The following is a 26,653-nucleotide window of genomic DNA, read 5'->3' on the forward strand; positions in this document are numbered from 1 at the left end:
AAATTATGAGGCTAAAAAATTCAAAACTTTTTTTTATAAAAAACTTACACCAATGATTTTGTTTATTTTATTTATTTATTTTTATTTTTAAATAAAAATCGTCGGTTTAAGTTCATTCTTCGATTAAAGTAATTGTTATTTTATGTAGTAGTCAAACGTTTATAATAATAGGTAATAATTATCTGGCTTTATCGCAAATAATATAGTTTTCTTCAATTACATTCTCAATCTAGGTATTCATCCCACAATGTTGTATATATGTAATATAAAATGAATAAGATATGCATATTTTTAGGACAGCTAATTATTCCAATATTTTACTATAAGTAAAATTAGGGGGACTAAATTAAATTACAATTGAGAAATGAATAATTGTTGTTGAATAATCTACTTGTTATTAACTGTATGTAATTGTGCTCACGAATATTTCGGTAAGACGAATTCAAGACAGCAGCCTACTCTAACTTTGTCTTTTTCTACTTTATCATGCATGTACATATATGTGATTTATCATAATTATAACAAAAAAATATTATAAATGAAGTGGCCAGCATAAGGGTCTGTGACATCTAATAAATTCTAAAAAATAACTTGTTAATGAAAATTAATGCAGTAGAATTACTTAACTATTAATGAAGTATTAATGAAATGTTGGGTACTCGCTGATTTGTGTACCTTTTGGCGTTTAATCAACCCTTATACTTAACATTTTAAACTGTAAGTTTTTGTTAAGGAGATTTTTGTACCTTTTGGATAGATTTTCCTTTTTGTTTATTTTACAAAGTTACATATCTTCTTTACAGATTTTTTTAAAATTTGGAATAAACAATTCTATCACTATAATCTGATAAGGTGTTAAGTCGGAACCGTAACTACCAATGGAGAGATCTTTTTAAAGAATGATTATAGTTGCGTTCCCCCAAACCATCCTCAATAACAATTTTTTTGAAAAAGCGTTTTGAATAACATAGGAAGGTATTTGTTCGTAAATAGCAAAATTAAACTGCGATTTCAGTACTTCCTTTTAAGAGGAGTAAGAAAAATAAACTACGATTGCAGTACTTCTTCCTAAAAGGCAAAGAGGCAAAGATCTTTTAATCGAACGACAATTCATTGATTTAAATCGGTTCACTCATTGATAATTTAAATGATTGCAGTACTTCCTCTTAGTAGGTGCAAGAGCATCAGCAACGTAGAGGAGCTTTAACCACTTATTCGAGCTGAATTTTATCAAAATCGGACTAAGCGTTATAGAAATATTGGTAATAATAGTTTTAGAAAGGGCCTTATTTGGGTGGGGCAAACTCCCCTCCTTATGAGGCACGGCGTCGAGACTTTTAAAGTGCAAATCTGTACAAAATTTCGATTCGAATGACCCTTCATTCATGCAAATCGGTTCACGTGTCGATAATTTGCAACGATTGCTATACTTCCCCTTAACAAGTGTAAGAGCAGATCGTCGCTTTATTGTTACGTAGGGGAGCCCTAACCCTATCATCCTACCAAATTTTATCAAAATCGGACCAAGATTTACAGAGTAATTAGTATTAATAATTTTGGAGGGGGCCTTACATAAAGGGGGCTAACTCCTCTCCCATTCAATGTACAGGATCGAGACCCCCAAAAGGCACATCTACATAAAATTCCGAATCGAATGACACCTCATTCATGAAAATCGGTTCACGCGTTTAGGCGCTACGTTGTTTACAAAAAAGGTAACAAGAAGAAGAAGAAGAACAAGAACAAGAACATTTTTTGAAAAAGCCGTTTTTGCTCATTTTTGGCAACTTTTTTCTCGAAACCTATTAGATCTGGGTTGTTGCAAAAAAATTACAGTTATAAAGGAGGGTTTGCCCAATAATTTAAAGAAAATTCGGGAATTTTATCTTTTATAGAAAAAGAGAAAAAAAATTTCAAAGTTGGGTGTTTTTCAACGTTACACTTTTTCGTGCAGTTTTTGATGATCAACCCTTATACAACTGTCCTACCGGACAGTTTTAATGTAATGTAATGGTTGTGGGTGAATCGGGATAAATTAGTTTTATCATCAAATAAAGGCAATCTTCACATCATTTTAATGTACCCAGTATGCAAGACTTCTTTAACTGTGATTACGGTAAGAATATCTTGCCAGGGTGTGGTCTAATGATCAAGAGCGTGGCTTTGTAACTGGGAGATCACCAGTTTGAATACCGCGTATGCAGTTATTCATAATACGTACTTAAAAAATCATAATACTTTTTTTAATAAAGTGTAGTCATACGCGGGATTCGAACTGGGGACCTCCCACTCAAATGCAACAAAAAATATTCTCTTCACTTTAGCCCGATTCTCAATAGTGTCCAAGATATTTGCATTTTTAACTTTTCCGTCGATATTCGCGTTTTTCACCATAAAAACGGCCGTAACTTTTCTATCCTTTATCCTACAACAAATCTGCTTATTCCAAACGAAAGAGCATTAAATTTCCTATAAATTTGCTTGGTACAGAGCTTCAAAACGATTCTTATAACAACGAAATGTTTACTTGAATGTCTAAAAATTTCGTTCTCGATGATTTTTGTTAAAATTTTCAACTGCATTTTCAACAAGGAGGTTGAGAAGAATTGTGGCAAATTTTTAGTTTCTTGACTACAATTATTTGTGCAACATATTTTAACGACATAATGGAGGTTTTTTTTCATCAAAGTTAATTAATAATAATTCAAAACTAATCAATTTTTGGAGAAGGAACAAAAAGTATGTAACCATTTTATTTTTGAATTATTATTAATTAACTTTGAACAAAAAAACCTCCATTAAGTCATTCGAATAAGTTGCACAAACTATTGTAGTCAAGAAACTAAAAATTGCTACTTTATTTTTTTACTTCCGTTTTATTAAATAATAATTGTGAAAAACTAAAATGGTTACTTTTCTTTTTGTTCCTTCTCCAAAAATTGACATACGAGTGAATTAATAATTTGATATCAGTGAAAAGTCGGTTACGCAACATCCCAGTTTTCTGCATTTACACCCCTCTGTTCGGGGGTAGGGTTTTATTAAAAACCAAAAAAATCCATATGATCTTGAAGCTCAATAAATGCGCAACTTTTTCTGAAATTATGTGATTCCTTGATTCATTAACCATTGAGAAAATGCAGTTGAAAATTTTAACAAAAATCATCAAGAACGAAATTTTTAGACATTCAAGTAAACATTTCGTTGTTATAAGAATCGTTTTGAAGCTCTGTACCAAACAAATTTATAGGAAATTTAATGCTCTTTCGTTTGGAATAAGCAGATTTGTTGTAGGATAAAGGACAAAAAAGTTACGGCCGTTTGTGTGGTGGAAAACGCGAATATCGACGGAATAGTTAAAAATGCAAATATCTTGGACACTATTGAGAATCGGGCCAAAGTGAATAGAATATTTTTTGTTGCATATTAGCTGCTGAATCACCTCCCGAAGTTTCGACCACTCCTCCGTATACACCCTGCACTTAATCTTTCAAATAATTTGCAACACAAACACAGCTTTTACAGACTAGCTGTTTGAATAAATTTTGATTAATGAGGAATTTAGGTTCCATACAGAGAAATGTGTAGTGTTACCAACTGGAAAATGTGTAATGTGAAATATAATTTGTTTCAAAATTCGTAGAAATGAGGAAACTGAAGACTTTTCAATAAAAAGATAGTCATATGAGTTTTCCACAGATTCTTAATTTGAATTCAATATTTAATTTAACAGAGAGTAATTTAAAAAAGTGTATAGAAGGGAGTAACGGGCCACTGGTGTCATTCTAGGCTCCATACACTTGCAGCAGTGTGTGTACCTATACGTGTGTTAAGCTCAGGTTGCCGTTTTAATCAAATTATTGGGCCTGTTGCTTGCTGCTCGTTGTTATTGACAGACACGGCCGACCACCTGGAAAAGGTTCATGTAAGCGGGACTTTTTATTTAGCATTAAATAGGTGTTTCTGTAGGTCTGGCAAGCATTTTGATTTAAATTGTAATAAGAGACAAATTACTTCTCGGGTAGGCACAAAGGTTGAGGAGAAAAAAAGGTGTTTGCCTATATTGTCATGGCTTCTTTTTTGCCCTGGATGAGATGTGCATAGTCAAATTCCTTTCAAAACTTGGATTATTTAAATTAAACATGTCTGGATATTTTCAATATTTTTTAATAAAAGCGCGGCCTCTGTGATCGGACAATATAATAGAGGAAATACTGCAATTGTCCCGCTTCCCGGAAGCTTATTTTGTTGAAAATTAATTTTAAGTAAAATACCATTTTTTATTTACACTAATACGGTAGGCTGTGACCTCCCATAATATCGGGTTGTCCGGAAAATAATGCAGAATTATGGTTTTAAAAGAAAAAAAATAGAAATTAATGATTTATAACTGTTTTTATTAATCAAAATAGTCTCCATTACTTTCTATACATTTCTGGCAACGTGTGGGTAACTTCTCCATACCCTCTGTATAGAATTTGGAATCCTTAGAATTTATAAATTCAGAAAACGCATTTTTCTAATGTTCATTGGTACAATAAATTTTGTATTTTGTGAATAGCTGTCCAGGTGTCTAAAAAAAAATTAGTAATCAGTAGGCGAGAAGTCCAAGTGAGTAGGGCGGGTGTGGCAGAGTCTCATAGCCAAGCTCCAACAAATTTCGGGAAGACAAACGTAAGATATGTGGTGGCCGAGCGTTGTCATGCAAAACAGAATGGGGCCCCTTTCGATTGGCTAAAAATGGCTTCATTATTGCCAATTTTTCTGATGCATTACGTCAAATTTGGTTACAATACGATTCGGAATTTGATGGTTTCGCCAGGATTCAAGAAGCTGTAATGAATCAGACCAAATGAAGCCCACCAAAAACAGTAACCATCACCTTTTGATGATTTGGGTGGCTTTGGAAAAATGTTGTGCTGTTTCTCCTTTGTCTAGTCACTGTCCAGAGTGTCTGCTGTTGTTCTGGACAGAAAAAGATCGCTGTTGTTTCGGGCAAAGAAGTGCAGCACAAATTTACGAGTACATACCGCTGATCTTTTTGGAGGAAACCCAACTTTCAAGCTTTTTCACCGTCCCAATCGCCTTGAGATGGTTATCGACGGTTGATTTGCCGTCGCAAACAATTTGCAAACAACACTGGTCCATCACCGGACAGTGAGCTGTAAGAAGCTCCTCGAAAAAGAGAAAATCTAAGGGGCCAGCCTGCTGGATTCGATCCCGGAACCTCCGCGTAGGAATCCAATACGCTAAACGCATAGCTAATCCCTTCCTAGATATTATTCTTACAATAAAAATTGTCATCTGCAAAGGCAACCTTCTACAGCTGTCTTTTATATGCAGTTTCCTCAATCTCATTTTACAATTCTTAAGAATCTCATTCGCAATTAGATTAAAATAGAAAGGATCACCAAATACACTGTTGTTCTACGCCCTAGTGATGGCGAACCTATGACACGCGTGTCAATGCTGACACGCGAGCTCATTTTTGGTGACACGCATCTTCAAAGATAAAAAATTGCATAATTCAAATATTTGTCTCTCATAAAGGCCAGAGTTGGTTATTAATAATAATTTTAGGATGGAAGATTTGCGAGGAATCGGTCAAATAAAACAACTCGTCTTATTGCCAACGTTTCGACAAATACGTCGACAAATACGTCGTTTGAAAAGTCCGTGCAAAGTCAGAGAGATAGCACTACTGGCGCGTATCGAGGTTATGTTTAGTTAATAGCATCTCTTGGAAGAACACACACCAAGTTTCAGCCAGATCGGTCTATTTCTTTGTGTTTGGCATTAGTTTGAATCGAGGAAGTCGAGTGATTTTCAAAAAATGGACGAAAAAGAATTTCGTGTGATGATTAAACACTACTTATGAAAGGCAAAACGCCTCAGGAGACTAAAGAGAAGCTTGATAAACATTATGGTGACTCTGCACCTTCGATTAGAACAGTTTATAAGTGGTTTCAAAATTTTCGGAGTGGCCATATGGGCACAAGTGACGCTGAACGTTCTGGACGCCCTGTTGAGGTTACTACTCCAGAAATCATTGATAAAATCCATGATATGGTGATGGATGACAGAAGAGTGAAGGTGCGTGAGATTGCTAATGCTGTGGGCATCTCGAATGAACGGGTACATAATATTTTGCATCAACATTTGGACATGACAAAGCTATCCGCAAGATGGGTACCGCGATTGCTCACGCTTGACCAAAAACGAAATCGTGTGAAGTGTTGCAAGGACGGTTTGCAGCTGTTCCAGAAGAATCCGCAGGACTTTAAGCGTCGTTTCGTCACTGTGCATGAAACATGGATACATCACTACACTCCTGAGACCAAAGAACAATCTAAACAATGGGTTACCAACGGGGAATCTGCGCCAAAAAAGGCGAAGACCGTTCCTTCGGCCGGAAAGATTATGGCGACTGTCTTTTGGGATTCGCAAGGAATAATCCTCATCGACTATCTGGAAAAGGGTAAAACTATTACAGGTGCATATTATTCATCGTTATTGGACCGTTTGAAAACCAAGCTGCAAGAAAAACGCCCTCGATTGGCCCACAAAAAAGTCCTTTTCCATCACGACAACGCACCAGCTCACACCTCAGCAGTTGTGGTCGCAAAATTAATGGAAATAGGGTTCCAACTCGTTTCACATCCCCCCTATTCTCCAGACTTGGCTCCCTCGGACTACTATTTGTTCCCCAATATGAAGAAATGGCTGGCGGGAAAAAGATTTTATTCAAACGAGGAGGTGATTGCAGAAACGAATGGCTATTTTTCAGACTTGGACAAATCCTATTATTCGGAAGGGATCAACAAACTAGAGCAGCGTTGGACGAAGTGTATAAGCCTAAAAGGAGACTATGTTGAAAAATAAAAAAGGTTTACCCCAAAAAATTAAGTAGTTTTTATTTTTGCACGGACTTTTCAAACGACCCTCGTATATTGTCCTCTTCAGGGCGTGGCTATGCAAGGTATTTGTCGAAACGTTGGCAAAAAGACGAGTTGTTTTATTTGACCGATTCCTCGCAAATCTTCCATCCTAAGTTTAACAATTTGCGGTCACGAAAAATATATATTCATTAATAATAATATTATTACTTACGTTAATAATAATTAATAATTTAATTCTGAATTGATTTTCTATGTTAAGTGTCAATGAAATTTGTAAAACAAGTCTCTAAATGTAAAACATTGGTTTCATAATTTTGGTTTTAGTATTTTAAATGGCATTAAACAAATAATTAATTTAAAAAAAACTATATCTCCATTTTTTTTAGTCTACTTTTGTGATGTGTGATACGCCACGAAAATTATGTTTCGATTTTTTCAAAATTTTGACACACCGAGCCCCAAAAGATTCGCCATCACTGCCCTAAGTCGTAACAAATTTTTCCTGATTCCTGGTTGATACGTAATGGGCATAATTTCTTGTGCACTTTTACAGGCTCTAGTTGGCAAAAACTGCACATTTTACTGACGTTTACGTATGTCAGTACTCTACTCGTCAAATTATATGCTTAGACCGAATCAAAAGCGTCAAACTATTACCATTCATTACATATTGTACTTTTGTATACAGGGTGTCCCAAGCTATATGGATAACGATCTGTAATATTAATGAGGAGCTAAATTTATAATAATATAGTACTTTTCTTCTTATTCAATCAAAAAACCGTTATAATATTATCATTTTGACATTTCTTATAAGAATCATGTTTTCATTCATAACTTGTAAAATATCGCTCACAGAAAAAAACCGTTCGAGTAAATTTTTCTTAAAAAAAATAGAGGAATCTATTTCTTAAATAAAAACCACACCTCCCCATTTAAAAAAATGAAGTTGGTGCCTGTATCTCGCTTCTGGAAGCACCGAAAAAAATTTACAAATTAAATTTGGATTTCTAACAAAAAACTAAGGGAACACGTATTTTTTAGTTTTTTTCTAGCTATCTTAGTTTCCGAGAAAAAGTCGTTATCCATATAGCTTGGGACACCCTGTATTTTTTTTTGTAAAACACAATATTTAAATAAACTATGTACAAGAAACAATTTTAGTCAATTTGTGGTTATAATAAATTCTGTGAATGAACACCGTATTAACCGGGATTTTGTTGTCCTTTTTTTTTAATTAACACTGAATGCAAGTGGAAGGTTACTTGAGTGGGTGGTAGACATTTGTTGGAAATGACGGATATAAACCCCTCAGCTCCGATATAAAAGCCAACTTTTTTTGTGCAAATAAAAATATTTCATTTTTATTTGAAACAATTTACCGGCGAAAATTGATTCTAAGTGAGTAGGCAGCCGCGATAAGCTACTGCCTCTAAAATACATTTTATATAACCTCTCTAACCTGTAGCAAGGTAAAATGTATTGCTAACAGTCTCGTTTCAAAGAGAACAAAGTTGATCATCTAATAATAATAAGTTCTGACAAAAAAGCATTAAAACTAAAATGATATGTTTTACAATCTTTATACCTATATAGTGAGTATAAATTAGCACGCCTAAATTACAAAATATATAATATATGTTTAAATTTATCTCATAATGGGTACCCAATTTTGAGTAAAATATTACTATTTAATATGTTGTTGACTTGATTTACTTCTAATCTTGTCGAAACTAATAGATACGGGGAGCAGTTGATAACCTCCTGGCTAACTTGGCTTGCCAGCCAGAGGAGGCACCTTTGAAGGCACAGTACATGCTTAACAAGTTGAGTAAAGTGCATTATTTGATAAATTAAGGAATAAGTCTGATCCTTTACATGAAAGATATTGATCACTTAAATATGTGGCAGGAGGTTTCCAATTTTTTTGGTAATTAAACGCAACTCTCCCAAAATTACCTAGTAATTATTAAACCTTCTTGTTTGTAACAGATGTAAAATTAATTTTGAGAACTTCTAAAGCTCATAACATTTGATTTTTCTTAGAAAAATCACTCGGAAAACTTCTTATTTCCCGATATTAAGAAAAATACTAGCTTTACTGCCTTGGCAATATTTTCAGTAGAAAGGGGATGAAAAAATACATCAAAATGACCTATCGCGTGCTCTTCTTTCTCTTTGATAACAAGTTAAAAAATTGAAATATGATTAATAAATACCACATTTTGAAATGGCCTAGCACCTTCAATTTTGAAGATGTCGAATTGCGGTTTCCGGTTTCTTTCATAACTTTTTATACTCCTTAAAACTATGTATATGAAAATGGGGGTCAACTGCGAACCCTCACTTTTTGTCGCGCGTCAGCCGCGTATGCGGACAGGAATCTAAAATCAAGTCACATATTCTGAAACTAGAGATGACGGGCAACAAATTTTTCCTCTACCATTTTTTTGCTCAGATCAACCGTTTAAGCATGAAATGCATTTGAGCCGTCTTAAAATGAACACCCTGTATATCGTATACATTGTTATATCGAATTAAAAAACCTTAATATCTTTAAAGAATTGCAGAGTGTTTTGAACGCTGTTTTCATTGACGTTCAATACTTCTTCCAGTTGTGAGGGAATGTTGAAACTTTTGCCCAAGCTCTGGAATACTTGGAACATTCAAGCAGGATGTGGCGTACAGTTACACCCAGAGCAAATAGGTGGTTCTTCTCTTCTGAAGATGTGACCATGGGTTAATAGCGTGTGGCCAATCCTCAACCTGGCTAACACCACCTCCTCACGGTGAGTGTTTCGGACATGATGTTAACCACATCATTGGAATTTGTTCGTTAGAGGAAATGATTTCCAGTCTCTTATCCACTGGGACATATACTGGCGACATTATTCAAAGAGTACACGTGTGCTACAACATCGATCACAAAAGCTGAACCCACACCACTTCCCGTTTTGGATCCGTCCGTGAAAACCTGTTTTTATATTAGGTTTATTTAATGTTTATATTATGTTGATATTATTATTTTTCTTTTTGACAGGCATAATAATATATCTAACATTCCCTTCGACAAGACACAAGATGCCACTTAAAAGCTCAAAAACAAGAAATCTGTTGACTAAAGTACTTAATACGTACTCAAGTTTTACTGAAAATTATGATTTTGGTGCAAAAAAGAAGAGTTAGCTGCAAAATTACTTTTGCTTATAGCAAGCTTAAAAAATGCCTTAGAAAGTTCAAATTGAGCTCCAAATGACCCCCATCACAATATATTAACTAATCCTTACAGCAAACACAACATAAGGAATACATCTTAAAGTATATTTAGTTTTTTGTCCCTACTAAAATTTAAAAAAAATGTAGATGAACTCCTTTATTGCACCAAGCTCTTCAATTGGGGTTCACGTTTAAAAAATATGTTGTACAGCATCGGGTGCCATAGATATTTGGAACAGTCAAGATCCAGCCTTACTAAAGAACAACCTAACCAATTTAAAAATTGCATTTCAGAATAACTTTTTGTGTAAAGATGTAGATAATGTTCTGAATTCCAGGTTTTAACATCCATTTCAGGTTAGTAAGTGCTTTAGGCATCGAGGAGCATTTTCTTAATGTCAACATGAACATTGCTATTTTAAGGTTATTGGTACAGTTAAGGCTTGTTAGCAATAAATCTCCTAGTTTTTTTATAATGAGGAGGAAATTTAAATTTAAGCCAGAAAACCTATCTGTTTTTATCTGTTCCTTGTTTAAATCTGGACACGTTAGAACATTTCTTAATAGAGTGCCCTTATTTTGCAGTACCTTAAGGTATCAACATATAAATAAATATATATTGGAAATAGTTTCCCTTTTGACTTTCTGCTCTAAATTAGAGTTACAGAATTTATACCATTTTGTAACTCAAGCTTTGGAAAAGCGGCAAAAAGCAGGTGTAATATTAGGGCTCAAGTAGAATTCTCAGTTGAGTTTGTCAATTAAAAAAATAAATTGAAAAAATAATAAATTTTAGGGAAAGGTATCACTTTATTTATGTTTATATTATTTGCTTTTTTACATTATATTCATTTCATTTAGAACATTGAAGTTTATTTATGTTCAGCCAGCTCATTGCAGAAAGTTGTAAACTTATAAGTAGGGAACGGATTCGTATGTATTTACATATTTTTTTCTAGGCAATTTACAGACGTTTTTCAACTAGAAGTATTCATACTGACACTTTTTAAGCCGTTTGAGTCTACTTTTATTTCACATATTTCCACATATTTGGATGTTATCGCATATTTATACATATTTGATTAAAATAAATAAATATTTAATCATATGTACATATTTTTTCTTATTTTTCATTTTGGGCATATTTGCATAATTGGGAGGTGGTTGACAGGAACTGTGAACCACAGACTGTAGGGCTGTGAATCGCAGTGGGTTCAATGGTTATTGTAATTTACACAGAATGCTGCTAAACAGTGACGGGCACTTGTTAGTTCTTTGAAGTTGTCTGTTCTTTCAGCTCGTTCGTTGAAGTGTCCAATTCATTTCGTTCGGTCACTTAGTGTATTCTTTTTTGGGTGAAATGCCACGAACTTCGGCCTCAAACAAACAACTGGTTGCTAAATATCTTCGCGAGTTTCCAGCAGAACTTTTTCGAAGTGATGAAGACATTTTGTACTGCACAGCTTGTGGCAAGCGCGTTTCTTGCTCTCAACGTTCCCAAGTCACCCAACATATTGCCACCGGATCGCACATAGAGAATAAAAACAGAAAGAAAGAGAGGACGTCCTATCAAGCCTTCCTTACATCTCCATCATCAAGTAAGTCTACTCTGAGTACAGATCTGTGTCGGGCTTTGGTTAGAGCAGATATCCCTTTCCACAAACTTAAAAATCCTCATTTCAAAGGATTCTTAGAGACCTACGAGCTCGTATATTGGGAAAAAAATGCCTGACGAGAGCACTCTGCGGAAAAACTACCTGGAAGATATCTATAAAGATACACTAACCAAAATTCGAGAACATATCAAAGACGAGATAACTTCTTTCAGCAAGGCACCTATAACATCTGTAGATGCTGAACGTTCTTTTAGTCGTTACAAGTCCATCTTACGCCCAGATCGTCGTCACTTTACGTTCCAACATTTGAAATTTCATGTGGTTGCAAACAATTTCGAAGAGAGAAGTTTTCAAAATTGAAAATTTAACACATCTTTTTATAAACAGCAAAAATGTTCTTTGTTGTATAAATCATTATAACTTGGAAAAACAAATTATTTTGTTCCTAATAAATTATTATAAATTGTAAAAATATTCTTTTCTTGTATAAATAATTATAACTTGCCCCCCAAAAAAAATTCCATTTTCATAAAAAAAGATGTCCATTTTACTTAAATATTCCAGAAAATATTTTAAGAAAATCACATATTTTCCACATAATTGACGAAAATAAATGCATATTTTAATTAAATATTTGGCATTTTTAAATACATAAAAATCCGTTCCTTACTTATAAGCAATGAAGTTATTTATTTATTTACTTTTTAAGTTAATACTCGTATTAAACTTACTTCGCATGTTGCTGACTCTCAAAAACTTAAACAGAAATTCTGCTAACGATTTCTATCGAATAAGGTACCTAGATTTTTTTTGTCTTCAAACTTTTAGTACGCGTATTGATCGAAAATTAGTTCTATAACTTTTGTATGAAACATTTTCCGAAAAAATTCGTTCGAGAGCTCTCTGTGTTGGGGTTTCTATAGATATATTTTTAAATTGCAATTGCATTATAATGTATGACCTTATGACCTTATTACATTAATTAATAAAGATTAAATATGCAACCAACATATATCAAATTTGAATAGAATTATCTAACCGAAAATGATACTTTACTCAGTCGATATTTTACACGATTTTGGAAGGAAAGGATTCTCAAAAACTGGGGCATACCAATTCCATTTTTACCATTTATACAGGGTATACACGGAGGAGTGGTCGAAACTTCGGGAGGTGAATCAGCAGCTTAAATGCAACAAAAAATATTCTCTTCACTTTGGCCCGATTCTCAATAGTGTCCAAGATATTTGCATTTTTAACTTTTCCGTCGATATTCGCGTTTTCCACCACACAAACGGCCGTAACTTTTTTGTCCTTTATCCCACAACAAATCTGCTTATTCCAAACGAAAGAGCATTAAATTTCCTATAAATCTGCTTGGTACAGAGCCTCAAAATGATACTCATAACAATGAAATTTTTACTTGAATGTCTAAAAATTTCGTTCTCGATGATATCTGTTAAAATTTTCAACTGCATTTTCTCAATGGTTAATGAATCAAGGAGTCACATAATTTCTGAAAAAGTTGCGCATTTATTGAGCTTCAAGACCATATGAACTTTTTTGGTTTTTAATAAAACCCTACCCCGAACAGAGGGGTGTAAATGCAGAAAACTGGGATTTTGCGTAACCGACTTTTCACTACTAATTTAATCAAATATCAATTTTTACCATTTTAGTTTAGAACAATTATTATTTTATAAAACGGAAGTAAAAAATAAAGTAGCAATAAAACACAGAAGTGAAAAAGTACAATAGGCAGGTACCTAGTTAAAATTGCTACAAAAATCGTTCGAACTATTCAAACAAGGAGGTTGAGAAGAATTGTGGCAAATTTTTAGTTTCTTGACAACAATTGTTTGTGCAACATATTTTAACGACAAAATGGAGGTTTTTTTTCGTCAAAGTTAATTAATAATAATTCAAAACTGATCAATTTTTGGAGAAGGAACAAAAAGTATGTAACCATTTTATTTTTGAATTATTATTAATTAATTTTGATGAAAAAAAACCTCCATTATGTCATTCAAATAAGTTGCACCAACAATTGCAGTCAACTACTGCGTTTTATTGCTACTTTATTTTTTACTTCCGTTTTATTAAATAATAATTGTGAAAAACTAAAATGGTTACTTTTCTTTTTGTTCCTTCTCCAAAAATTGACATTTGAGTAAATTAGTAGTGAAAAGTCGGTTACGCAAAATCCCAGTTTTCTGCATTTACACCCCCTCTGTTCGGGGTAGGGTTTTATTAAAAACCAAAAAGATCCATATGGTCTTTAAGCTCAATAAATGCGCAACTTTTTCTTAAATTATGCAACTCCTTGATTCAATAATCATTGAATAAATACAGTTGAAAATTTTAACAAAAATCATAGAGAACGAATTTTTTAGACATTAAAGTAAGAATTGCATTGTTTATAAGGAACGTTTTGAGGCTCTGGGTTAAGCAGATTTATAGGAAATTTAATGCTCTTTCGTTTGGAATAAGCAGATTTGTTGTAGGATAAAGGATAGAAAAGTTACGGCCGTTTTTATGGTGAAAAACGCGAATATCGACGGAAAAGTTAAAAATGCAAATATCTTGGACACAATTGAGAATCGGGCTAAAGTGAATAGAATATTTTTTGTTGCATTTGGGCTACTGAATCACCTCCCCAAGTTTCGACCACTCCTCCGTATACACCCTGTATACAGGGTGATTTTAGATTCCTGCCCGCATACGCGGCTGACGCGCGACCAAAATGGAGGGTTCGCAGTTGACCCCCATTTTCATATACATACGTAGTTTTAAGGAGTATAAAAAGTTATGAAAGAAACCGGAAACCGTAGTTCGATATCTTTAAAATTAAAGGTGCTAGGCCATTTCAAGATCTGGTATTTATTAATCATATTTCAATTTTTTAACTTGTTATCAAAGAGAAAGTAGAGCACGCGATAGGTCGTTTTTATGTATTTTTTCATCCCCTTTCTACTAAAAATATTGCCAATACAGTAAAGCTAGTATTTTTTTTAATATCGGGGAAATAAGTCGTTTTCCAAGTGATTTTTCTAAGAAAAATCAAATGTTAAGGCTTTAGATGTTCTCAAACATACCCAAAATGGCTAAAAAATAATTTTACATCTGTTACAAACAAGGTTTAATAATTATTTGATAATTTTGGGAGAGTTGCGTTTAATTACCAAAAAAATTGGAAACCTCCTGCCACATATTTAAGTGATCAATATCTTTCATGTAAAGGATCAAACTTATTCCTTAATTTATCAAATAATGCACTTTACTCAACTTGTGAAGCATGTGCTATGCCTTCAAAGGTGCCTCCTCAGATACAGAGAACAGCTGATAACCTCCTGGCTAACCTGGCTTGCGTGCTTAGTATATTTTAAAGGTTGTAGGAATATTTATAAGAGTACTACACCCCAAAGTTCAAAAATGATAGCTAGAATGGTTTGGGAAAGAATAATAGATGCAAATAGCCTTTAGGTGGTGAATAAAACTGAGACAAGACGAATGAGTTTGGTAAGAAGAGGATGGCACTACTGGGCACCAGCACTCCCTCTTGTCGGCTGGACCGATAACCTATGAAGGGAAGTGTGGACCTAGGTCGGATCACCCGGGACTCCGCCATGCCTCACTGGATGAGATATTGGTTGGACGCTAATCGGGTGGAGAGACATGTGCCATCCTAGTCCGAGAAAAGAACACAGCTCTAGGGGCGCTAATGACCATAGTCGTCGATGCGCCAAAAAAAAAAAAAAACAACGATCTATCAAACCAGTAAATACTTGGATCACTAATTCTGTATAGATTTTGTGTTTTCCATTTGCACATTACCTTTATTTTTTAATTACAAAGATCAATAAAAACTCTAAAGCTTTTTTTTATTTTAGCTATTCTATCTCGTTATTCAATCCATGAACCCGAATCTAAATAGAGATGGTAATCCAAGCGTTTTTGAATTGGTTGGGGAGGAAGAAGTATACTTAGGTACTGGAAGGTCGCGGAATAGATAAGAAGTTGTGAAGGCTGGTTGGGTTATAGAGGAGATGCTCTCCACATTAAGGAAATTTATTGTTACTTGATCAGTATTTTTCAAAACTATTTTATTTATTTTACACTCAAATTTAAGTTGGCAAGACTGAAACGATAAAGAAGCGAAGAATTTATCTGAATTTGATACAAGGAACTAAAAGAAATCTGGTGTCAAATTCACATTATTGCTTTTATGATGGTTTTGGTTTTTCTCGACTGTTATTGATAGATGATTTTTGGGAATTTATCCACGGCCTTTCAGAAAAAATATCATTAAATTCAAAAAACATAATATTTCGACAGCTTTTAAGAACACAAACACCTTTAGCTAACAAAATAATTTACATACATACGTCTACATTAAATGGTTTACCATAACATGAGTAAAATGTTACACTGAATTTTTTCTTCAAATTGTGCAACACACATTCATGTTGCTTAAATATTGCCGATGAGGAATGTCCCCATTCTTAGTTTGTCATTATTAAGGCAAAAGTTATTGGTTGAATCTAAAGTAATTTTGTTTGAAGGTAGTTTCAGTCTGGGTTAGAGCTATTAGTTGGTCAATATACTGTAGTGTGATTTCGTCTTTTAGTTTCTGTTTTATAATATTTAAAGAGTCTCTGACCGGGTAGAAGTGTTAAGGTTTGTAATGTCGAGGGATATGAGGTGTGATGAGAATGTTAGTTCTGTGTCTTTCAATAAGTGGGATAAAGTGTTGGGTATTTTTTATATGTAAACTTTAGGAACTGTTCTCAGGTTAGGTGCTGTGCGATTCATGTTGTCGGGTCGTTCTTAAGTTGGGTTTGTCCCTATTTTTTTATGAAGTCTTTTTGATAACATAGTCTGAGTATGATGGTTTTGGTTTTTTCCGACCGTTGTTGATAGATGATTTTTGGTGAATATCGAGGTGCGGTCTTAAATAAAAAGAACTTTTTTGCTTTATACCAACGTTTCGGCACTTTTTACTACCTTCTTCAGGGTCTGTACCAAAGAACACCAACACCTTTACATACCTTATTCACAAAACTAAAAAGACCCTACACCAAAATTGTTCCGTTCAGATGTAATTTATAAAATCAATTGCAAAAATTGTGGCGCCACATACGTTGGACAAACATCACCAATATCTGAACAAGAGACTCGCACCAACACCAACACGACTGCAAAACTAAAAAACCTAATGATACCTTATCTGCTCTCACTAAACACCATCTAAACATGAATTTGACTTTAACAACACTTCTCATACTTGTAACTAACACCAACAGAAACAAACGGAACATATTAGAAATGATACACATTAAAAGACAACAAAAATCCATCAACTTTAGGACAGACACGAACAACCTTTCGAATTTCTACAATAACATTCTTCAAACAGTAACTTAACAAATTACTCACCACATACCTTAGGTTTTTCCAGCCCTATTGTTTTCACCCCTCCCTTACCTCTATATTTATTTTATTTTATTTATTTATTTATAATTTGTCAACGGGGTGAACCCCATACAAATAGAGTTTGGTATTTACATCATTACAAGTTTAGCAGACATATGATAATCCAACAATGAGAGACCACAATGATTGACTGCAGAAAAACAAAAATAGTTAGAAAATTGATAGTACAAGAAATTAGCAACAGCGAAGCAATACAAAAAGAAGTGCCAATGACAAAAATTACAATAGCTTGTACAAGAGTAAGTAGTTGGAAAACAAAAAAAGAATACAATACAATAAAATTGACTTGAAAATTAAATTCAGAAAAGAAAGGCAGTAATCAAAATTGATAATTATTCATTTAATATAAACGATCTGATCTTTAAACAGTTTACAATATAATAGTATAGATTTTTTATTTCCTGTTCAGTATTAATGGCTAGTACATTAGGAAACAGCTGTGGGGTAACATTTATAACCTGTGGTATATGATGCTTGCGAAGTGGTTCGTATATCGGACAAACAACAATCAAATGAAATAAGTCCTCAGCAGCCTTATAATTACATATTGTACACAACTCTTTAGGTTTGATGATATAGGTGGTGTTTTTAACCATTAATTTAACTTGATATGTACCAGAAAGCCTCAATTGCGTGAAAAGTTTTAGTATGCCAAATGGCAAGTTAAGGTCAATGTAGGGCTCCTTATCATAAGTAAGAGTGAATAGATTAGTATAAAATGGACTATATTTTGCAGAGAGCAGCAGTTCAAAATCTTTATTTTTTAAAAAATCTTTAAACTTATTTAATGTAGGTGTAATTGATTTTTTAAAAAGGACAGGATTTGTTTCTAATAAAATGGAATTAGAGTGAATTTGGGTGAGCAAGTTATCAATTTGAGAGAACCAGTTAAATTTTATTGAACTATGGTAGTTAAAGTGAGCATGTTTAAGCTGCGAAAAACATATGATTATGAAAAAATATATGTTTTTTTTTACCTCTATATAAACCCGCTTTTCCGTCAATCCTTAACAGTTATGATGATATACTCGTAGCTCTACATTAAACTTCACAAACTTTTTTATAATGTAAGTCTTTTCAAATTATATTTATCTATCTATTTAATTTTATGTTTTAGAAATAATTTTTCAATTTTAGAAAGGTTTTCAATTTTATCTATATTAGTGTAATATTCCTTTTGTACAGACCCTGAAGAAGGTAGTAAAAATTACCGAAACGTTGGTATAAAGCAAAAAAGTTGTTTTTATTGATGACCGCACCTCGATATTCCCAAAAATCATTATTGCTTTTGTTTTAAACTTACCAAAAAAATTTTAAACTAAAATAGAATTTTCAGTATAAGTACGTTGGCTTTTGGGTTGGTACTGGGTTGGAACAATCTACAATAGGCTGATCCATCGCATGGTGTTCGCGAACGACGTGATTCTGGCCTCACGTATTTTGACGGTCCTATCCGGTGCCGTGGAAGTACACTGGCTTGACTATAGATGTTACTAAAATGGAATATACGAAGAACTCAAGGAAGTAGTGAATATATACGAGGTGTGGCTATTAAATAACGAGACTGATGCTGCTACAGAAGAACTATGCATGCGCCAAATCATTTGATTGCAGCGTCTCACGTGTTTTGTACAGAAATCTGTCTGACCGGAACCGTCGTTTGTGTAAGAGCTGTTAGTTTCGTTTTGCCGAAAACATGATACCTACACATGTAGTAGAGCAACGAATTGTCGTGAAATTTAACTTTTATTAAAAGAAGTTTATGGTGATGAATGTTAATCACGTGCGCGAGTTTTTTTGAATGTTTCAAGCGTTTCCAAGATGGCCGAGAAGACATCGGAGATGATGACCGACCGGATCGCTCTTCCACGTCCAAAACGGATAAAAAATATCGATTATAATTAATCAACATTACTACCGTGAGGTGCTTGCTCATCTCCGTGAAAGAGTAAGGAAAAAAACGACCCGATTCGTGGAAGAACAAGTCAAGGGGTTCTCCATCAAGACAACCAGCGCCGGCTCACACTGCATTGTCTGTTAAGGACGTTTCTAGCCAAGTACAAACATCCCAGTTTTAGGCCATCCGCCTTATTCGCCTGACCCTGGCCACATGTGACTTCATGATCTGTTCCCCAAAGTCAAATCTGCATTAAAAGGAACACGATTTCAGTCCGTTGAAGCTGTGAAAGAAAAAGCGGCACGCGTCATGCAGGAGCTCAGAGAAAAAGTCTTCCAGCACTGTTGCGAACAATGGTAAATTCGCGTGGAGCGTTTTAGGGATAGGGGTGGGGTGTATATTGAAGGTGATAATAACTAAATATGTATAAATTTAAAATAAAATGTTTTATAGCAATAGTCTCGTTATTTAATAGCCTCAACTCGTATAGTGTAGTTTGACGGGCACAATTTCCGACGCTGCAAGAGTTTCAAGTACCTGGAAGCTTTAGTGACGGAAGAGAATCGATTTGGAAGTCGAACTTAATGCCTGTTTTTGCATTGAATGAAGTCTTGAGTTTGCGGTCCATAGTTTATAAAAATATTATTAGAACCGTCGCGTCGTTACTATGGTAGTGTGACAGCTGGGTATTAACAAAGAAAAGCAAGATAGATGTTTGGAAAAGCAAGGTTCTGAGAAAAGTTTTTGGCCAGGTCAATGAAAATGGAAGATTGAAGGCAGAGGGGACCGCAGTACCTGGGGGTAATCTAAGTTATTCGGTGAACCCATCCTCCAGTAGCCCACGTTAAAAAAGGAACACTGTGGTGGCTCTGGCCATGTTCAAAGAATGCCAGATACCAGGCAGATGATGACAGGTAAGGCCAGGAAGAGGGGTAAGATAAAGAGGAAGACCGAGGCTAAGTGGATTGGATGATGAGGAGGACAATCTCAGGAAGATCGGGATAAAAGGATGGTGAGGAAAAGCCGAGAATAGACAGGAATGGCTACAGCTCCTTCTGGAGAAGGCCCAGGCCCAACTAGGCTGTAAAAGCCATTTAATAGTATTAGTAGGTTGCCTTTAATATTAAGGCTAAAATAAAACCACTGACAAAGAGAAGAGTGACAAGCCCTAGCTCCGCCCAAAATTACTTATTTCATTAATTGTCCATCCAAATTCCTCAAAATGTGCTTTTTAAAAACTTTAAACCTTAAATACGGGCGTCAATAACCCCCAGATGTTGACGCGCCTTAAATAATTTAAAGAGTGATCCTCGAATGTCTTAGCTGGTTAGTACAGCCAATTTATTTATAGAATTTTATTTTTTAGTTTGTACGACGTTCCCTGGCCATCCTTACTTTATTTAGAACTACAAAAAAAACATCGCATTTAATAACAATATATTATTATAAGTCATTTTAACATCACTTTTTTTTTAAATTCAAAATTGTACTGCTTTAGGGGCACTACTTATATTTTGAGCCTAGGCAACACTGAGTGTTGTCACAAAGTTTGACATTTTTGACCATAACCTTCTTCAGAACGTTTTGTTATTTGAGCGCGATTTGTGTTGTTTACAGTCACTTGAAAATTGTGTCTCAGCTAAAAAAATGGAATTAACTCGTGAAAATTTTCGTGCAATGATTTATTACGACTTTCGACGTGGATTATCAAGACAGGAGTGCATCGATCAACTTACTTCCACTTTTGGCCATAAAGCCCCATCCTTTGCCACACTGTGAAACGCTGGTATAACGAATTAAATCGTGGTCGTCGTTCGCTCACCGACGAAAGTCGTGCAAGGTCGTCCAAAATCAGTTGTTGTGTCAGAAAACATTGATGCTGTGCAAAAACTAATAATGCAAGATCGTCATGTGACATACTGTGAGATTGAGGCAACCTTAGGCATTAGTTCCACCCTGCATACGTAAAATATTTCATGATCATTTAGCCGTGAAAAAAGGATTTGTTCTCGTTGGATCCCACATAATCTGACAAAATCTCAAAGAGCTGCTCGTGTCGATTGGTGCAAACAAATGCTTAAGAAATACAATGGCGGTGCTTCAAAAGACGTGTATAAGATTGTAGCAAGTGACGAATCATGGATATAATGCGTATGAGCCGGAAACTAAACAGCAGTCGACTGTATGGGTGTTTCAAAGATGAACCAAATCCAACAAAAAGTTGTTCGCGCTCGAAACACTTCGAAACAAATGGTCGCCTGTGGCAACAGTGCCTTTAGAGGAACGTAGAACGGTCAATTCTGAATGGTACACAACCATTTGTTTGCTGGAAGTCTTCGATGAAATAAGGAAAAAAAACAACAAGCGCCGTCAGATCATTTTTCATCAAGACAATGCCAGCTGTCACACATCTCGTCTAACTACCGACTATTTGAGCACTCAAAAAATCGAATTAACGGGTCATCCGCCGTACAGTCCTGATTTAGCACCAAATTTGACTTCTTTTTGTTTCCGAACGTCAAGAATAAATTACGTGGACAACGATTTTCGTCGGCAGAAGAAGCCGTTGATGCATTCAAAAACCATGTTTTGGAGGTGTCTCAAGCGGAATGGAAAAAAATGCTTGTGACAAGTGGTTCGAACGCATGCAGAAGTGTTATAGATCATAAAGGAGAATATTTTGAAAAACAATAAAGTCATTTTCAATGACAAATTACTGTTTTCTTTTTATTATTAGGCTCAAAATATAAATAGTGCCCCTAAAAGTGTAATAATCACATATTGGGTGTTATTTGTTAATTTAAAAAAAAAAAAAAAATAACAGTTACGTAACTAACAATGTCAAGCCTACCGAAACTCTAGGCTAGGAAACATTGTATTTTTCTTGATAAAGGAACTCGAAAACAGCTATAAAATCAGTTTTATGATACTAGAACGCCTATTTTATTTATTAGCTATGTTCGAAAATCCTAGGTCTATACAATAGCAATAATTTTGAAAAAATAAATCATTAATTCTAACGCTTTTTTTGGCTTTCTTTGTTGATCGAATTGAAGATGTACCCTAGAGCGGCCCTGAAACGTTTCAGCAAAAAATAGAGAAAAAAAGCAAAATGTTTTATGATTAGAAATTGTGGCTTTAACTACCTATTAATAAAAAGCAGTTAAATATCTATCAAATCTTTTTCTATTTTCCGCAGCCCTTAAAACGTTTTCTTAACTTTTCACTTATGTAGAGTATGAAAAAAGAGTAAATATTCCAATTAAAAAAGTTTTTGGATTTTATAAAAATATACAAAACTGTATGATGAAGAAAAGTTACGATAAAGTTTTATTCCAGGCTTATAAAGTATTTTCACTTTTAGGATCATATTTTATTAGATTTTTTGCAACCTCCTTCTGTAAATACGTTAACAATTTATATTAAATTACATCGTTATAGTACACTGGTTTTTATAGATTAAAGTAACAAAAAATGATTTTTTTTAAATACTAGACCAGTTTAAAAGTGTATTAGCAAATAATTTCTATAAAATAAGTCAAGTAGAAAATACTGTTTTTGCCAAACAAAGGTAGGACTAAGCTAGTCTGCCGTTTGTACCCTGCCTCTGTAAAAGATGTCTCTATTTTGTTTTGTATAAATCAAACTAATTAATTTTTTAATCTGTTCCAATTAAAAAAATTAAAACTTAAAAAACGTTTGGCCAAGCCTACAACAATGTTATCAAACGAAAATAACCTTTCTGCTGGTTAACAGTGATTAAAAATGAATTGAGATTATTTTATTTTAAAAAAAAATAAAAAAAAGAATATCCTAAGTGGCTAATAAATATTTATGAATTAAAAAAAATTATGAATTTACCTGCTAGTGCAGAGACAAAAAACGCCGGTAATATTGGCAATGAAGTCATCGCGTTAACCACACATAAGTTCTACATTTTCCCTGTTAAATTTGTTTTCGTTGTACCCATTTTAGTTTTTAGTTGAGAAAAAAATTTTTCTCTAGCTAGCTGTTTGTAGATGAAACAAACTGAGTGACTTGTTAGTAATTATAAAAAATAAACATTTATATGATAAAAAGTTAACATTATTTTTAATAAATATAATTAGAAAATTAAATAAATTATAATTGAAAACTCTATGTGGGTATGCGATGCTATATAAATTAAAACGGCAAACAAGTATTATACAAATTTTAGCCTAGTTTGCGCAACTGTGCTACTATAAGCGGCAAGGCACAGACTGAACTCCTACAATAGTCTGGGGGCAGACTGTGTCCTCAAATAGCCGATCATTACCGAAAGGACCCGAATTGATTTTACTTTTAATTTTTTTTTTTGCTTATTTTCACTTCCTCCTATTTATTATAAGAAGAACTTATTATAATCGTGAAGTTTTGTCTATGTTGCGTTTTTCAAAAAATTCGTTTTTTTTTCGGCCCGAATAAGTGTTTCTACAATTTGGATTCTGTAAATGTGTTGCCGTTCTGATTCCATAACTTGAAAACGGAAAATTGCGTACCATTTAAATTTGTTACTTCTTTAAGGTTTCTCCATGGGTTTTGTTGATTAAGTTTTGGCCATAATCATTCAACTATAACAAATTATGCAATGGATTTTGGTTTGGCTTTGTTTAATTTGCAAAACACATATATTAGGACAGTTTTTGAGGTCAAGGTAAAGGTTGAAATAGTGGGCGGAACCCCGAACCAGCTGATACGCGAAAAGTTGTTGATTTTTTCGCAGCTACTAGCCCCAAATTTTACTGCGGTATTTTACTACAGTAAAACCGGTTGATCGTAGGCCCATTTTTACGGGCCATTGTAGATTGAATGAACGCGTTTACCGCATGAACATGGCAGTTAGGTTCTGTCGGCAAGCTGAAGAACTGCTAAGTATTGGATCAGAGCGATGTGACCTCTTAAAGCAGGGGGTCCCCAAACTACTGCCCGCGGGACACATGCGGCCCCCTGAGGACATATATTCGACCTTCGCCGCACTTCCGGAAGAGGCATCTCTTTCACTAGGTGGTCAGTGAGGGGAGCACTATATGTGCGGCGGTGCCGCAAAGCGCTGTGTCGCTCATGTACAGTACTACTTCCGATGACGCGGGACGGACGCGTCAAGGCTCCGAAAACAGTGTGTAAAATCAACAGCTAGAAGTATAGTAAAAGCACTATAACTAAACCGGACATTGACCATCTCATTAGCCAAAAAGCAGGACCATAATTCCCACAGAAATGACTGGGCAGTTTGGTGATTTAAATTTACTTTTTCTTTATTTAAAATATTGTATTTGTTCCCGTTTTGTTTTTTTTTTACTTTAAAATAGTTTGTTTTATAGTCCGGCCCTCCAACGGCGGTCTGAGGGACAGTGAACTGGCCCCCTGTGTAAAACGTTTGGGGACCCTGCTCTAAAGAAGTATGTATTATTAAGGTGTTTTACCATCTTAATGGATATTATATTGAATTTAGGCGCCACGGTAGCCGAGCGGTTAGAGGCGAGACCTGTAAAGCTAATACGAGTATGTATTTGTGGTACTGGGGTTCGATTCCCCGGTCTTTAGGCCTTGGATTTTATTTAATGGTTAATAAAAAGAAATTTACAGTAAAGTATGTTTGCTAGTCGTCTCTCCGTCTACGACACCTAATTGGTAGTTGGACGTTAAGCCCCGCCTGAAAAAATAGGCGATTGCTTTACTTTTATATTGAATTTTGGCAAAAATTACGAATTTGGAGAAAATATATCGCTCACAATTAAGAATTTTCAAAAAAAATACTTCAAGAAAAGGAAGGGGATTAGCTTATGCGGTTAGCGTATTGGATTCCCACGCGAAGATCCCGGGTTCGAATCCACCTGCTGGTCCCTTAGATTTTCTCTTCCTAGGAGCTTCTTACAGCTCAATGTCCGGTGATGGACAGTGTTATCTGTTTTTTTACTAATTTTTCTGTGTCTGTGTGAATCGTAACTCCAAAATGAAGAATCGTCATAGGTTCAAATTTGATATTTCGCTTAAGGGCCACCACGGGATATGATAATACCAATTTTTGGTCCAAATCAGTCCACCCGGATGCGCTACCACTGTAATGCATGAGATTTTTCCAAAAAAAATTGCTCTTTCAATTTTCTTTAAAAATCGATATACTCATTACGCAAAAGCAGATCTACAACTTCTTTTCTAAAAAATGGGATCTGGCTAGACTTCTCTCTAATGTTCCGTTTCACTTCATTTCGAATTTTCGCATCACATAAGTTCTATTTAGGAAGAGTAAATGAGTTCGCAGGTACTAGATAATAACCTGATTATAAACCTTCAAATGCGAGTATGTTTACTTCATTTCTGACCGGTTTCAGATTCTTATACAGCATCTGTTGAATTATCACTTTAGTGTAGAGAATTTTGACTTCACACTATTACACTAGCTGACTCTTTTACATAACATACCATTTCTAAACTCGACTTTTATGTAGTTTTGCAAATAAATTTATAAAATAAAAATTGTTTGGAAACATAACAAATCAGCAATGTGTGACAGAAACAGTTAAAAAGTCAAAAAGTCAAACATTAAAGCGATGAAACAACTTCTAATTATACAATGTATAATATACACGAATATCTGAAACAATTCAAAAGTAGTGAAACACTCGCGTGCTACGATATTGAGTTGTACGAGGGGGTAGCCAAAAATGCCGCGCATGGAGCTTATGTAGTACGCATTTCTGCCGCTAGACGTGTATAGCGCAATTCCTTGCCAGTTCAGTCCTGCCTGTGTTGTCTGCCTGGCTTGTTCTGTTCATCTGCAGTGATTGTTTTTACCAGCGCTGTTTTGTTCTTTTTTCGTTTTTTATGATGGCAAGTTTAAGTGAACAACGTGCAGCTCTGAAATTTTGTTTTCTACTCGGCAAAAATGCTGCTGAAAGTGTTTTAATGTTGAAAACAGCTTACAAAGATGACGCTATGGGAAAAACTCAAGTATACGAGTGGTTTACTCGGTTTAAAAATGGCGACATGTCGATTGATGACAAACCTCGTTCTGGACGTCCATCAACTGCCCGAATCGACGAAAATGTTGAAAAAATTCGAGAGCTGGTGTTCACAGACCGTCGACAGACAATTGATCAACTGTCAGAGAGTAGTGGGTTATCTTGGAGTTCGGTTCAGCGAATTTTAACGGAAGATTTGGGGATGAAAAGGGTTGCTGCCAAGTTTGTTCCTCGAGTTCTGACTGACAATCAAAAAGAACATCGAGTTGAAACATGTCGTGCTTTGAAACAACAGCTTGAAACTGATCCAGACTTTCTGTCAAAGGTCATTACTGGTGATGAGTCATGGTGCTATGGTTATGACCCAGAAACAAAGCAACAGTCGAGCCAATGGAAGACGTCATCTTCACCCCGACCAAAAAAATGTTGTCAAGTCAAGTCAAACATCAAAACAATGCTGATTTGCTTTTTTGATGCCAAAGGCGTAGTCCATTCAGAGTTTGTCCCCCCAGGTCAGACCGTCAATCAAACCTTGTATTTGGAAGTTTT

The 26,653-nt window shown here is 34.7% G+C and overlaps 1 protein-coding gene across 1 annotated transcript in view; it reads right to left on the minus strand.

Annotated features, from left to right (window-relative positions):
• The window catches only part of LOC141459559 (neurotrimin-like), a 223,193-nt gene extending 199,826 nt beyond the window's left edge, over nucleotides 1-23,367 (minus strand). The window contains exon 1 of the mRNA XM_074138773.1: nucleotides 22,983-23,367. Within this exon, the coding sequence (XP_073994874.1) occupies nucleotides 22,983-23,031 (49 nt within the window). The 5' untranslated portion in view covers nucleotides 23,032-23,367. The remainder of the gene's footprint in view (nucleotides 1-22,982) is intronic.
• Nucleotides 23,368-26,653: the final 3,286 nt, after the last annotated feature.

The sequence above is a fragment of the Rhodnius prolixus genome, unplaced genomic scaffold, assembly GCF_049639745.1.
Source record: "Rhodnius prolixus isolate KJV_2025 unplaced genomic scaffold, Rpr scaffold_11, whole genome shotgun sequence".
Lineage (NCBI taxonomy): Eukaryota > Metazoa > Arthropoda > Insecta > Hemiptera > Reduviidae > Rhodnius > Rhodnius prolixus.